This window comes from Littorina saxatilis, linkage group LG7 (genome assembly GCF_037325665.1).
Source record: "Littorina saxatilis isolate snail1 linkage group LG7, US_GU_Lsax_2.0, whole genome shotgun sequence".
Classification (NCBI taxonomy): Eukaryota; Metazoa; Mollusca; class Gastropoda; order Littorinimorpha; family Littorinidae; genus Littorina; species Littorina saxatilis.
This window is the reverse complement of record NC_090251.1, coordinates 44,039,620-44,054,529: the sequence shown is the minus strand read 5'-3', so window position 1 is coordinate 44,054,529 and position 14,910 is coordinate 44,039,620. Positions and strand designations below refer to the sequence as shown.

The window sequence follows — 14,910 nt, the reverse complement described above, 5'->3', positions numbered from 1 at the left end:
CGAAGCCAAGCGCAGATACAGACACAGGAAGATAAAAAAAAAACTTGACTAAATGTAAAAAGCCGTCAGACATACAGTCTCTCTCTCTTTCTTGTCTTTTTCTTTTTGATTTCATTTGCTTGTATGCTGCCTCAACCCTTACTTTTTTTGCCTTTTTTTTAAAGAAAAAATCATAATAAAAAGGCGGGCTCACTGGGCGCAACTCCGGGAAACTCGGTCTTGATCTGACCAACCCAACTATATTCAGCCATCTAAGGCAAAAAAAAAAGTGTGGTTGAGGTAACATAGCCAAAAAAAATAGGGTAGGAAGGTAGCTTTTTTTTAATGTGTACAAATTAAACCTACTTGACAGGGAAATAAGTGTGCGACTCGAGCGCTTTCGCTTTCATTGCGTTTTCTGCACTCGGTTTTTTTTTTTTTTTTTTTTTTTTGACAAATGTAACAAAAAGTTATAGGGTCGGCCCCTAAAAATAGGGTAGGTCGGGTTACCGTAACCACACCTTTTTTTTTAGGCCTAAGTCTTATAATAGCCTATGGGATGGAATATACAACCACAACTAGGATATCGGATTTGAATATTGATAAAAAGACAGTGAAGGTGAATACATTGATCACCTGCCCTTCCATACTTTCACAAACATTTCAATCGTCACATTGCCAGCACTTCCGGTGAAGGGGCATTTTAGCAGAAATACAAGATTATGTAAAATCTGTATCGGTTTCCGCTTCTCAGATCTTAAACCTGTTCTTTTTTGCCAAACATTTACGTGTGCAGACAAGGAGCCACCTACCTTCCCCAGCGGTTGTCCGGGAAACCAGGTGCTGTACACTGGTCCTTTGGAAAGGCCAGTCGCCGTCTTCTGGGCTGACCCTGATACTAACGACAACAGCGGTCAGTCTGTGACCTTAACCTCTAACCCGGCACGTGGCTCTCTTCTGGGGCCAGGTTTCTACCTGTTCAAAATTACAGCCACTGACATGGCCTCCAACGTTGCTTCCTGCATGTTCGTGGTAGATATAAAATGTAGGTGTATCTTCTTGTTCCCAGCCCTTTTGTGTTACTTTTTATGGAACGTATATTGTTTTGAATGCATATGCAAACACGTGCTTTACTGATTACAAGCGTGAGATAAACTGCAAAGTCATTTAAAACTCAGTTTAAAAGCTTGCTATATTCTCATGTATTTTCTGTTGCGTTAAATAGTGTTTATTTTTGTTTAAATATTTATGTCATTTGCACTGATTTATAGATATGGAAACAACAAAGCCTAGTCTTCAAATCGAAGTTAGAATTTGAGATAAATATATGATTACAAGTATACGCATAACAAATAAAGCTTATGTAACACCCTCTGTCTTGCAGCCAGAGTATGCCACGCTATTTCGGCTCCCGCCAACAGTCGCGTAACCTGCTCGAGAGGTTACATCGAGGGGTCAGAGTGCATGGTCACGTGCGACCGTGGTTATGACATACAGGGTCAGGCACTTCTGACGTGCCTGCAGTCAGAACAGTGGAATGTTGCATTGCCAACCTGTGTTGGTAAGAAAATTACACGATTGAAGTCTTTGTCTATGTCTGTGTGTACGCGTAAGTGTATGAAGAGAGAGAGAGAGAGAGAGAGAGAGAGAGACTGAGAGCGAGAGAGAGAGAGAGACAGAGAGAGACAGAGACAGATAGACAGACAGAGAGAGACAGAGAGAGAGAGAGAGACAGAGAGAATCAGAATCAGAATGTTTTATTCGCGGAAACAATTGTTTTCAGTAGCGAAAGGGTGTTGTGGGGTTGGGATGTCGACGTACAACAGAGACACAGAGAGACACAGAGAGACACAGACAGACACAGACAGACACAGACACAGAGACAGAGACAGACAAAGAGAGAGAAGCAGAGACAGAGAGGGAGTCAGACAGACACAAAAACAGATGGGGCTATATGCAGAAAGAAGACTACTCGTTGCGCTTGACATTATTCGATGTCAAGCCCTCCCCCAACACACACACACACACACACACACACACACACACGCACGCACATACACACACACACACACACACACGCACATACACACATACACACACACACACACGTACACACACAAACACACACACATATTATTCGATGACATCCCATTCCCCAACACACACACACACACACACACACACACACACACACACACACACACACACGTACACACACAAACACACACACATATTATTCGATGACATCCCCTTCCCCAACACACACACACACACACACACACACACACACACACACACACACACTCACGCACACACACACACGCGCGCGCGTGGACCCTTGAAGCCAACGAAAATAAAACGGGTCGACTTTTTCACACACATTATTTTACCTTATCACAAACAATTTCATTCATAATTCGTTATCTAAAAACGATTGCCTCACTTTTGTCTTCCCCGCAAGCGGCTGAACACTTGGTCAGATAAGTGTTTACCTCTGTATAACTGGTACAGTATGTGTCTCTGTGTGCACTTAAAGACCGCTGGGTCGAACTATCTGTGAACGTAACCCTTGTTTTGTCCATTATTAAACGTTCCAACAACATACCTTTCTTGTCATTTGATTCGTTTGTTATTCGTTATTTCTAACAGCCGGAGGATGTTCAACGCCACCGACAGTGGAGAACGGAGTGCTCAAGTGCTCGAGCAGACAGACATACTTGGCCACATGTGACCTGGTGTGCGATGCAGGGTTTGAGATTCAAACCCCTACCTACATTCAGTGCACGTACAACGGTACTTGGACAACCCCGGGCTCTTGCGCAGGTGATGCGATTCTCTGGAGCTAATGTTATTTATTCATATTTAATTTCATTTCTTATTATTCCACCACCCCCACTTGATGAAGGTCACTTGCCTGTGCTAATAATCCTGTCAATTGTGTTTCAAATGAGCAGTAGTTTTCTTCATGGTTTGCCATTATTAATGTCATATTAAAAATCATATTTTAATGTTGATTCAAAGACATAGAAATTCGTTATTCGTCGACTACTGACTTGATTAAAATTCAATTAACGCTATAAAGGTTTTTTCCTCATTATCTTTTCATTGTCTCATTGTTATGTGTATGTATGTCCACTACACAGAATGCAAATTTGTCGTGCATGGGAATGCTTCGTTTTGTCTATAACTAACGTTGCAATAACTAACAACTTGGTGTAGGGTAAGGTAGGGGGGGGGGGATAAATTGGACAGGAGGGGGTAAATTGAACAAGGCAAATATTTGTATAGTTCGTGTAACTATTGTTTTTATGTCACTGCATATTTACGTTACTGGTGTTGGTCAATGACGTTTGCATAAGACAAAAATGGCGCAACGACTAACACCGGGTGACAGGTGAGAACTGTTAGAATATTTTAGCTGAATGTTAGATAATGTCTAACTTTTTTAGCTTTGATGTTAGACAATTGCAATATCTTTTCTTTTGGGTCTTTCAGCCATGGTAAATGGTCTTAAGAGGACACGAAGAAAGCTCTGGCAGCTCTGGTTAGATACCTATGCAAATGAGTTCGGCTAATTTGAATTTTGCCCTGTTTGATCTTTTCTCAAATTTGAAGAAACAAGTCTGTGTGTTGACAAAACACATAAGATCCTTTATTTCACTTGCATTTATGCGTAGGTCTAACCCTAATCTTGAGATATAACCCCACCGTCTTTGCTTACTGACTTCTATGGGCCAGCCACAGCGTCTAGTTCTTAGGCTTTTAGCGTATCATCAACTCACGTCCCTAAAAGGAAAATTTCCTGTGAGGACGTTAAGGACCCCTAGATTCAGATTAGTTCTTAGGGTGTCCAAATTACCCCCCTTTACCCTAGGCCTATTCTGTTTTTAATTCACAGACACAGAACCGCCGGTTTTTCCGCAAGACTGTCCTGACAACATCCTGGTCTACGCTGCCAGTCTTGGTCAACCCACCCAGGTCAAGTGGGATCCACCCCAGGTGACAGACAACTCCGGCAAGGCTGTCCAGTTGGTCAGCAACATTCAACCTGGGTCCCAGTTCTCTGGTGGCGTCACACGCGTGACGCATACAGCCAGTGACGGCACTGGGAACTCTAGGACGTGCTCCTTCAAAGTGACCGTCAACAGTGAGATTTTCAACATATTTGTGTCCTTGTGTGTGTGTGTGTGTGTGTGTGTGTGTGTGTGTGTGTGTGTGTTTGTGTGTATGTGCGTGTGTGCGCGCGTGCGCGTGTGTGTGTGTGTGTGTGTGTGTGTTTGTGTGCGCGTGTGTGTGTGTGTCTTTGTGAGGGTGGACGAGTGTGTGTGTGTGTGTATGTATGTGTGTGTGTTTGGGAGGGGGGACGCGTGTGTGTGTGTGTGTGTGTCTGTCTGTGTTTGTGTGTGTTCGTGTGTGTATGTGCGTGTGTGTGTGTGTGTGCGAGTGTGTGAACGTGTGTGTGTTTGTGTGTGTATGTGTGTGTGTGTGCGTGTGTGTGTGTGCGAGTGTGTGAACGTGTGTGTGTGTGTGTGTGTGTGTGTGTGTGTGTGTGTGTGTGTGTGTGTGTGTGTGTGTGTGTGTGTGTGTGTGCGCGCGAGTGTGTGTATGTCTGTCTGTCTGTCTGCATGTTTTTAGTTTCGCTCTGTTGATATGCGCATATTTTTGTTTAGTTTCATAAGTGGAGCATTGTAACCAGTGTTTGTCTTGTTGACAAGAAACATGCTGCAGTTGTCAGGAAAAGGAAAACACAACATCTTGTTGTTGTTTTTCTTAGAACAGCATCAGTCGCGTCCTATGCCTATATTTAAATATGTTAAACATTGAAAATGATAGTAAGTTTGAAACAGAACAACAGATCGCTTTGTTATAATTAAATAAGTGTCAGTGTCCGTGCTTGGAAGAATGGCATCCAGTAGATTTTGCTTCTTTTCTTCTTTTCTATTTTTCTGTGATTCATCTTTTCGTTTCGAAACTGAGAGAGGAAACCCACTTGCATCGCTCCCGGATAGCCATTTAGGTTATTGTGGTGATACCAAAACAATAACCAGCCAACCAACCGACTTTCCGTTGTATTTTTTGTTTGTTTGTTTGCTTAACGCCCAGCCGACCACGAAGGGCCATATCAGGGCGGTGCTGCATTGACATATAACGTGCGCCACACACAAGACAGAAGTCGCAGCACAGGCTTCGTGTCTCACCCAGTCACATTATTCTGACACCGGACCAACGGTCCAGTCCTAGCACTAACCCCATAATGCCAGACGCCAGGCGGAGCAGCCACTAGATTGCCAATTTTAAAGTCTTAGGTATGACCCGGCCGGGGTTCGAACCCACGACCTCCCGATCACGGGGCAGACGCCTTACCACTAGGCCACCCGTGCCGGTTACTTTCCGTTGTATCAAAGTTTGGAATTAACTGTTACTGAATATGTCCACCTTGTGATTATTTCTGCGTTGTTGAAGTGTACAGGATCCGCTGATACTATTAGCGGATCCTCTACAATTCAACAATGCAGAAATAATCACAAGGTGGACATTATAAGATGTTTGGTGGCTTGTTGGCAGACCAGCTTTTTTGTTCGTCGGACAAGGGGACCATATCGTCTTTTGTTTCATCTTTATCGACCAAGACCGAAGGCCGCGGTTGATAAATATGAGACAAAAGGCGATACTCCCCGAGGACCAACAACAAAGTGCTGGTCTGACAACAAGCTACCAAACATCGTTTTTGTCATCATTTTGGTTGTGCAACAAAATGCACAATAACCCACAGGGAGAAGAATTTTTAGAATCCAACTCCGGGCCACAAAGCATCGTCACAGTAGAACTTGTATGTGACGTCAAACGTAGCTTGTTGACGCTTTTCTTCCAGTCTGAACATGTACAGAGCTGCGATCATACCTGTGAATTCAGTAAGTGTTGAGCATATTTCTTTTCTTTTTAGTGTTTATGACTTTTCGTTGTGGATTTTGCGATTACAGAAATAAGTTGCAAATTGACCATGAGTCGCCGCGGTAATTATCAACATTGTTTTGGTCTTTGAGAGTGAATGCTTACAATCGTTGTCCTCGGAAACACAAATCCAAAGCCACGATGGTTCCACACATCAAACAATCAGCCTGATTGGCTTTTACTTTGACAATCCACGTTTCACATGAAAGCTCAAACCCATTCACCACCTCGAGTTATTGCATGGGGAACATGAGATTTATTTCCTAGGTGTTTGTGAATGAAAACTCGTGAAAATGATGACAAAATTATATATTTATGTCCACCTTATTATATATAATAAGCAAATGTTGAAGTCGGATTCTAATATCGGATGTGTACGAATGTCACAATATTAAAGTACACTGTAACATGAACGTTTTAGTTAAATCATAACACCTTTACTGTATCCTAGAAATCTATTTGCAGCTAATATAAGCAAGTATAAGCAAATGCTTCAGTACGGATCCCAAATATCAAATATGTACGTATGTCGCAATATTGCAATATAATGAACATTTTGTTTAAACCAAGACACGTCTGAAATCCTTTGAACGCTGATTGATGCAAATGCTTCAATACGGATCCCAAATGTTAAATATGTACGCATGTCACAATACTGCAATAGCATTAGTTTCCCTTGAAATCCATTGACAGCTATGATAACCAAATGCTTCAATACGGATCAAATATCAAATATGTCCGCATATCACAATATTGAAATAACATAAACGTTTTGCGAAATACCTAACATGCATACACCTTAACGTTTCCCTTGAAATCCATTGGCAGCCGCTGTATGCCCCACACCTGACCTTCAGCCTCAGACCACCCAGCTCGCTCGCATGTTGTATGATTGTCCCGATGGTCACGTGTATGGGGCGTCCTGCGCGCTGAACTGCACCAATGGGTACCCTCTGGTTGGGAGCGACACCATCACGTGCCAGAGAGACGACAGCACCTATCCACCCACCATGACCTGGTACTGGCCCGGAAGTGCTGTCCCACCGGAATGCACAAGTGTGTATATTTTTTTATCATATATTTTTTTTCATTACTTGATCATTCCAATGTTTTGACAATCGGGCCACTTTAATTCCTTTCCCTACTCGCGGCAACTAGAGTCCGGCTACCCAGGTGGGGGCTTATTTAGGTGTAATCAGTCACCTGTACTTCTGCCGATTGACCGAGGCCTTTTTCCTCTCCCTTTCTCTCTCTCTCTCGGCTTAATTAATTATTTTACATCAAAATGTCGTGAAGTACTTTTCATCTTTGTATTTGTAAGTACAGTTATAAAATGGAAAGTTTGCTCTGATAGTTATTTGATTCTATTTTTTTCGGTTCTACTGTAGTTGACCCCTAACTAAGGTGAGGGCTGGAAAAAGAAGCATATATTATTACTTATCTTTTACCCTCCATAATATAGATTTTGTCTTGTCTTGTCTTGTCTTGTCTCTCGAATTCGAAAATTAAGATTTGCTATCAAAAAAGCCATCAATCACTGACTCTCCTTGCCAACGTAACAGATATCCAGTGTCCAGAGCTGAAAGCCCCCAAGAATGGCGCGTTGTCGTGTAACCAAGGCAACTTTGGCGTGGACTGCTTGATGTCCTGCAATGTCCGGTATGACGTACCTGCAGCGCTGCCCCTTTACGGTCACATTTACTGTACCAGCGCTGGCTGGCATCCCTCTAGTGTACCGGACTGTACAGGTAATTCAGAAATGTTCCTCCCTTGTCCTTTCTATTCCTTCCTCTTTTTGTTACATTTAGTCAAGTTTTGACTGAATGTTTTAACATAGAGGGGAAATCGAGACGAGGGTCGTGGTGTATGTGTGTGTGTGTCTGTGTGTGTCTGTGCGTGTGTGTGTGTGTAGAGCGATTCAGACCAAACTACTGGACCGATCTTTATGAAATTTTACATGAGAGTTCGTGGGAATGATATCCCCGGATATTTTTTTATTTTTTTCCATAAATACCTTTGATGACGTCATATCCGGCTTTTTTGTAAAAGTTGAGGCGGCACTGTTACACCCTCATTTTTCAATCAAATTGATTGACATTTTGGCCAAGTAATCTTCGACAAAGGCCGGACTTCGGTATTGCATTTCAGCTTGGTGGCTTAAAAATTAATTAATGACTTTGGTCATTAAATATCTGAAAATTGTAAACAAAAACATTTTTTTATAAAACGATCCAAATTTACGTTCATCTTATTTTTCATCATTTTCTGATTCCAAAAACATATAAATATGTTATATTTGGATTAAAAACAAGCTCTGAAAATTAAAAATATAAAAATTATGATCAAAATTAAATTTTCGAAATCAATTTAAAAACACTTTCATCTTATTCCTTGTCGGTTCCTGATTCCAAAAACATATAGATATGATATGTTTGGATTAAAAACAAGCTCAGAAAGTTAAAACGAAGAGAGGTACAGAAAAGCGGGCCATCCTTCTCAGCGCAACTACTACCCCGCTCTTCTTGTCAATTTCACTGCCTTTGCCACGAGCGGTGGACTGACGATGCTACGAGTATACGGTCTTGCTGAAAAAATTGCATTGCGTTCTGTTTCATTCTGTGAGTTCGACAGCTTGACTAAATGTTGTATTTTCGCATTACGCGACTTGTTTCAATTCTGATTCCTCTATTTGCCTGTTAGACTGTGTGTGTGTGTGTGTGTGTGTGTGTGTGTGTGTGTGTGTGTGTGTGTGTGTGTCTGTGTGTCTGTGTGTCTGTTTGTGTGTGTGTGTGTGTGTGTGTGTGTGTGTGTGTGTGTGTGTGTGTGTGTGTGTGTCTCTCTCTCTCTATTTTTACATTTAGTCAAGTTTTGACTAAATGTTTTAACATAGAGGGGGAATCGAGACGAGGGTCGTGGTGTATGTGTGTGTGTGTGTGTCTGTCTGTCTGTCTGTGCGTGTGTGTGTGTAGAGCGATTCCGACCAAACTACTGGACCGATCTTTATGAAATTTTACATGAGAGTTCCTGGGAATGATATCCCCGGGCGGTTTTTTCTTTTTTTCGATAAATACCTTTGATGACGTCGAGTCATATCCGGCTTTTTGTAAAAGTTGAGGCGGCACTGTCACACCCTCATTTTTCAATCAAATTGATTGAAATTTTGGCCAAGCAATCTTTGACGAAGGCCGGATTTCGGTATTGCATTTCAGCTTGGTGGCTTAAAAATTAATTAATGACTTTGGTCATTAAAAATCTGAAAATTGTAAAAAAAATATATTTTATAAAACGATCCAAATTTACGATCATCTTATTCTTCATCATTTTCTGATTCCACAAACATATAAATATGTTATATTTGGATTAAAAACAAGCTCTGAATATTAAAAATATAAAAATTATGATCAAAATTAAATTTTCGAAATCAATTTAAAAACACTTTCATCTTATTCCTTGTTGGTTCCTGATTCCAGAAACATATAGATATGATATGTTTGGATTAAAAACAAGCTCAGAAAGTTAAAACGAAGAGAGGTACAGAAAAGCGTGTTATCCTTCTCAGCGCAACTACTCCCCGGTCTTCTTGTCAATTTCACTGCCTTTGCCACGAGCGGTGGACTGACGATGCTACGAGTATACGGTCTTGCTGAAAAATTGCATTGCGTTCAGTTTCATTCTGTGAGTTCGACAGCTTGACTAAATGTTGTATTTTCGCCTTACGCGACTTGTTTCTTCTGTTTTTACTTTCTATCTCTCCCTCTCTCTCCCCCTCCCCCTCTCTCTCTGTCTCTCTGTCTGTCTCTCTCTCTCACTCTGTCTCTGTCTCTCTGTCAGTCTCTCCCTCTCTCACTGTCTCTGTCTCTCTCCATCTCTCTGTCTCTGTCTCTGTCTGTCTCTCTCTCTCTCTCAGCTCTCTCTTTCTCTCTCTCTCTCTCTCTCTCTCTTCTCGTCCCCTGCTTTCCCGTCTTGTAACTCCCCTTCTCTCCCCTTTCCTGTTCTTTCTGTCCCTCAACGTTCCTTCTCTTTTCTTCTCATATCTTCTCTCGTCTTTTCTCCGCTGATTTGGAGTCACTAGCCTACTGATGACGGAAGTTGTCACAGGGACAGTATCGTTGATCACTTATCATTTATCGCCTGATAATAAGAAATCACAGTAGAGTGCGCCAGCGCGCGCGAAGTCACGTGAAAACCAGTTAGCCATCTAGTATTATCGTGGTCATTAATAATTAAAAATAATTAGGAAAGGCATGTCACGTGTATCTCACGTGTATCTTGTTTTGTGCAGTCCTTGTACGCCCAGGGGGAGCGAGATTCCACTCCGACTTGGCCTACTACACTGGAAGTTGTAAGGCTTCTCTTGACGAGCTCAAGCAGAACTTCATCACCCGGATGCAGAACAGCACTATTTTGCGGGATGCCTGTACAAATGTCCCCACCTGTACTGTGGATAACGTGAAGGTATGTACAGCCACAGCCACCTCTGATGTTGTGCAGTAGGGGAGAATACCCAAATACCGAATCTGCCATTTTCTCAAAAACAACAAAAGACAGACCGTTTTTGAATGTGAATGTTAATAAAGTAATTAATCAGCAACATTCATACCACTTTTTGTGGACAGAAATCAACATTAAAGAAAGTTATCTTAATTTTTTTAAATCTCAAATATGTTCGGAATAACAACACATGTTTCCTAAATCCGAACAAAGATGTTCAAAATCCAAACAGCAAAACCCGATGTTACTTTGACTGGCAAACATCGCAAAAGTACTCTCTTTGGCTTTCTGTTATTCCAGCACAATCCAGATGTACCCATTTTGAGCACATCAAACACTGAATCATATGTCCTCACAGGTGCATTCTCGGCACACAAAAACAGAACCAGTTAGCTTCCTGTTGATGACTGACATTTCTACTTCAAGCCCTCTTGTTTTTAGCTTTCTGATTCTCTCTGTTCAGTCTCTGTGTTTGGCTTTGATTTGCTTGTTTTCTTTGTTGGTTTTTGTTTTGCCTGCGACACTTCAAGTTTACGTGTGTAGGGACTTGACGTGATAATTTCAGCTTCTGTATACATACTTCGGTATTTTAACCATAAGGGTGTTCGGTAATTGAAATCTATCTAACAGTTTTAAAACCACATGGTGCTCAGTCAAGATTAAGACGAATGCTTTCAAACAGTCATATTTGGCTACCAGATAGATCACACTGTTCATTTCAACCATAACTTTTTACTAAATGCAACTCAAATTCTTACTATAATGAGTCTTCTGTAGGTCGAAAATAGCTTTGAGAGTCATACAATCCTAAAATCACTCACCGTTTTCTTGTGCAGCCTTTCGCCGCCATGATTTTTCGTACAGGATAATAAGTGACGACACTCTATCACCTCGTGCAGTCAAATTTGTGGAGACACCTCTTGTTTTCGAGAAATCAGCTGTTCGGTATTAGTCACCTGTTCGACATTTGGGTACTTTTCCCGATAAGATGTTGGTGGCTTGTTGTCGGACCAGCATTTGTTTTGTGTTGGTCCACGCTCGGGTTGTATGTATCGTATTTTGTTACACCTTTATCAACTTCGGCCTTTGACCTTAGTCGATAGAGATGAAACAAAAGACGATATGGTCACCGGCACGGTTGGCTTAGTGGTAAGGCGTCCGCCCCGTGATCGGGAGGTCGTGGGTTCGAACCCCGGCCGGGTCATACCTAAGACTTTAAAATTGGCAATCTAGTGGCTGCTCCGCCTGGCGTCTGGCATTATGGGGTTAGTGCTAGGACTGGTTGGTCCGGTGTCAGAATAATGTGACTGGGTGAGACATGAAGCCTGTGCTGCGACTTCTGTCTTGTGTGTGTCGCACGTTATATGTCAAAGCAGCACCGCCCTGATATGGCCCTTCGTGGTCGGCTGGGCGTTAAGCAAACAAACAAACAAACAAACCCCTCGGACCAACCAGAAAGCTGGTCTGCCCACAAGCCACCATACATCTTATACTATACAAGTACCTGTAAAGACACGCCCGATATTCGAGACCACGGCCTAATATTCTAGATTATTCTTATAGTCTGTGGAATATGGTGGAACAATCAAGAACAATCCTCAATGGAGACCTATGTTGTAATGTGACAACCGCTTTACAAGCTTCTTCTACTTTCTTCTTTTCTGTGTTCATGGGCTGAAAATCCAAACTGACATTCGTGTTTTTTTGCACGAGTGGGTTTTTACGCGTAAGACCGTTTTTACTCCACCATTTTGGCAGCCATACGCCGCTTTCGGGGGAGCTCTACAAACATATTGCTCGTCATTTTACGGTGTTTTCGCAGGTGACCTGCGGTTCCGTGAGCGCGGGTCGTCGGAAGAGAGAAACTCTGCAGGACTTTGGCGGCGCTCCTGAGAGAAACAAGAGAGATGCCAGCCAGAGTCACTTCGTCCGTATTGACTTTGACATCGCCATCCCGTATCAGCCGAACGCGACCCAGTCGTTTGACGACTATGCTCAGGTTAGTTAACTTCTGATCAACACATTTTCACAATTAAAGCGGGAAAGCGGTATTAACATGATATGTGTGTGTGTGTGTGTGTGTGTGTGTGTGTGTGTGTGTGTGTGTGTGTGTGTGTGTGTGTGTGTGTGTCTGTTTGTGTGTGCGTGTGCGTGTGTGTGTGTGTGTGTGTGTGTGTGTGTGTGTGCGTGTGTGTGTGTGTGTCAGTATCTGTGTCTGTGTCCGTCTGTGTCTGTCTGTTTCTCTGTCACGCGTACGTGCGTGCGTTTGTGCGGGGCGTGCGTTCTTGTGTGCGTTTTATTATTTTCAAGACAATCTTCTGCGTTGCTTTTTCATAAAAGTAACTAGCAAAACACTTCGCGCCATCACTGTTTATTGTTGATAACTAAAATGACTCCCTTCTTTGGAACAGGCTTTGAATTCGACCAACGCTGCCCTCAAAAGCAGCCTGCAAGATGGACAAGGAGCTTTTGACATTGAAGGAATGACAAACGCAGGGTTTAGCCCGCCCACTCTTCAGGCAGACTGTCCTGCTGGAACCACGTACCGTGTTAAAACCCCACTGTCTTGTGGTCAGTACGAGTATGAGAATAATTTAGAATACTATACACGAAGGACGCTTTTTCATTACAGTAGTCTCTAATTTCCAATCTCCCCCTTTTTTTCTAAATTTGTTCTTCTCTTTATAGTCTCGACGTTCTTGGTCTTATTCTACTTGTACTTGTTCTTCTCTCCGTCCGTGATGGGACATATGCAAAACCAAAATTACTTGCGAACTTTGCGAATATATACACGAAGTTCACAAGTGATTGTTTTTTTATTTCACGGACGGGGAATATACACGAAGCTTACCAGTGATTTCGTTTTTGCATGTCACTTTAAGTTCACACGTGATTTTGTTTTTGTATGTTACTTCACGAACGGAGAATATACACGAAGCTTACAAGTGATTTCGTTTCAGCAGGTCATTTCAAGTTCACAAGTGATTTCGTTTTTGTATGTCACTTCAAAATCACCAATGATTGTGTTTTTGCATGTCACTTCACGGGCTGAGAAGAAGAACAAGTACAAGTAAAAGAAGAACAAGAAGATGGAGACTAAAAAGAAGAAGAAGGAGATTTGAGATTGAGAGACTACTGTAATGAAAAGGCGTCCTTAGTAAATCTTTGTGTTCGCATCAAAACGCAATTACAGAACCCAAAAATCTACTTGCTTAAAGTATTAGGTATACACAGGTATTTTACATTTAAGTATACACAAGTACATCAAAGGCGGTTGTCACACTTTCATTTCAGTGGGCTGTTCCAAAGGGCTATACATGCCAGATCAGTCCGGTCAGTGCTTTGAGTGTGCTGTGGGCAGTTACACGGAGCTGGACAACGCCACGTCATGCACTCCGTGTCCACAGGGGATGTCCACTCTCTCCACTGGCAGTCAGAGCCAGGACGACTGTGTGGGCAAGTGTTTCTTTGTCTTATTTGATCTTCCTTTAAGATGCCAAGTGTTTCTTTGTCTTAATTGATCTTCCTTTAAGATGGCAAGTCTTTCTTTGTCTTAATTGATCTTCCTTTAAGATGGCAATTGTTTCTTTGTCTTAATTGATATTCCTTTAAGATGGCAAGTGTTTCTTTGTCTTAATTGATATTCCTTTAAGATGGCAAGTGTTTCTTTGTCTTAATTGATCTTCCTTTAAGATGGCAAGTGTTTCTTTGTCTTAATTGATCTTCCTTTTAGATAGCAAGTGTTTCTTTGTCTTATTTGATCTTCCTTATAGATGGCAAGTGTTTCTTTGTCTTAATTGATTATCCTTTAAGATGCCAAGTGTTTCTTTGTCTTAATTGATATTCCTTTAAGATGGCAAGTGTTTCTTTGTCTTATTTGATCTTCCTTTAAGATGGCAAGTGTTTCTTTGTCTTATTTGATCTTCCTTTAAGATGGCAAGTGTTTCTTTGTCTTATTTGATCTTCCTTTAAGATGGCAAGTGTTTCTATGTCTTAATTGATCTTCCTTTAACCCTGTCTGGGAAGTGTTTCTATGTCTTAATTAATCTTCCTTTAACCCTGTCTGGGAAGTGTTTCTTTGTCTTAATTGATCTTCCTTTAAGATGGCAAGTCTTTCTTTGTCTTAATTGATCTTCCTTTAAGATGGCAATTGTTTCTTTGTCTTAATTGATATTCCTTTAAGATGGCAAGTGTTTCTTTGTCTTAATTGATCTTCCTTTAAGATGCCAAGTGTTTCTTTGTCTTAATTGATATTCCTTTAAGATGGCAAGTGTTTCTTTGTCTTAATTGATCTTCCTTTAAGATGGCAAGTGTTTCTTTGTCTTAATTGATCTTCCTTTTAGATAGCAAGTGTTTCTTTGTCTTATTTGATCTTCCTTATAGATGGCAAGTGTTTCTTTGTCTTAATTGATTATCCTTTAAGATGCCAAGTGTTTCTTTGTCTTAATTGATATTCCTTTAAGATGGCAAGTGTTTCTTTGTCTTATT

General features: G+C 41.5%; 1 protein-coding gene across 4 annotated transcripts in view; it reads left to right on the top strand.

The window, feature by feature from the left end:
- LOC138971548 (sushi, von Willebrand factor type A, EGF and pentraxin domain-containing protein 1-like) overlaps positions 1-14,910 on the top strand; it is a 91,945-nt gene that overhangs the window by 26,863 nt on the left and 50,172 nt on the right. For all 4 annotated transcript variants that reach the window (XR_011457290.1, XR_011457289.1, XR_011457288.1 and 1 more), the window contains exons 14-17: positions 10,214-10,386; positions 12,245-12,421; positions 12,834-12,993; positions 13,717-13,878. Coding sequence is in view for 1 of the 4 variants with exons in the window: in XM_070344298.1 (XP_070200399.1) it covers positions 10,214-10,386; positions 12,245-12,421; positions 12,834-12,993; positions 13,717-13,878 (672 nt within the window). In the remaining 3 variants the exon portion in view is untranslated. The remainder of the gene's footprint in view (positions 1-10,213; positions 10,387-12,244; positions 12,422-12,833; positions 12,994-13,716; positions 13,879-14,910) is intronic.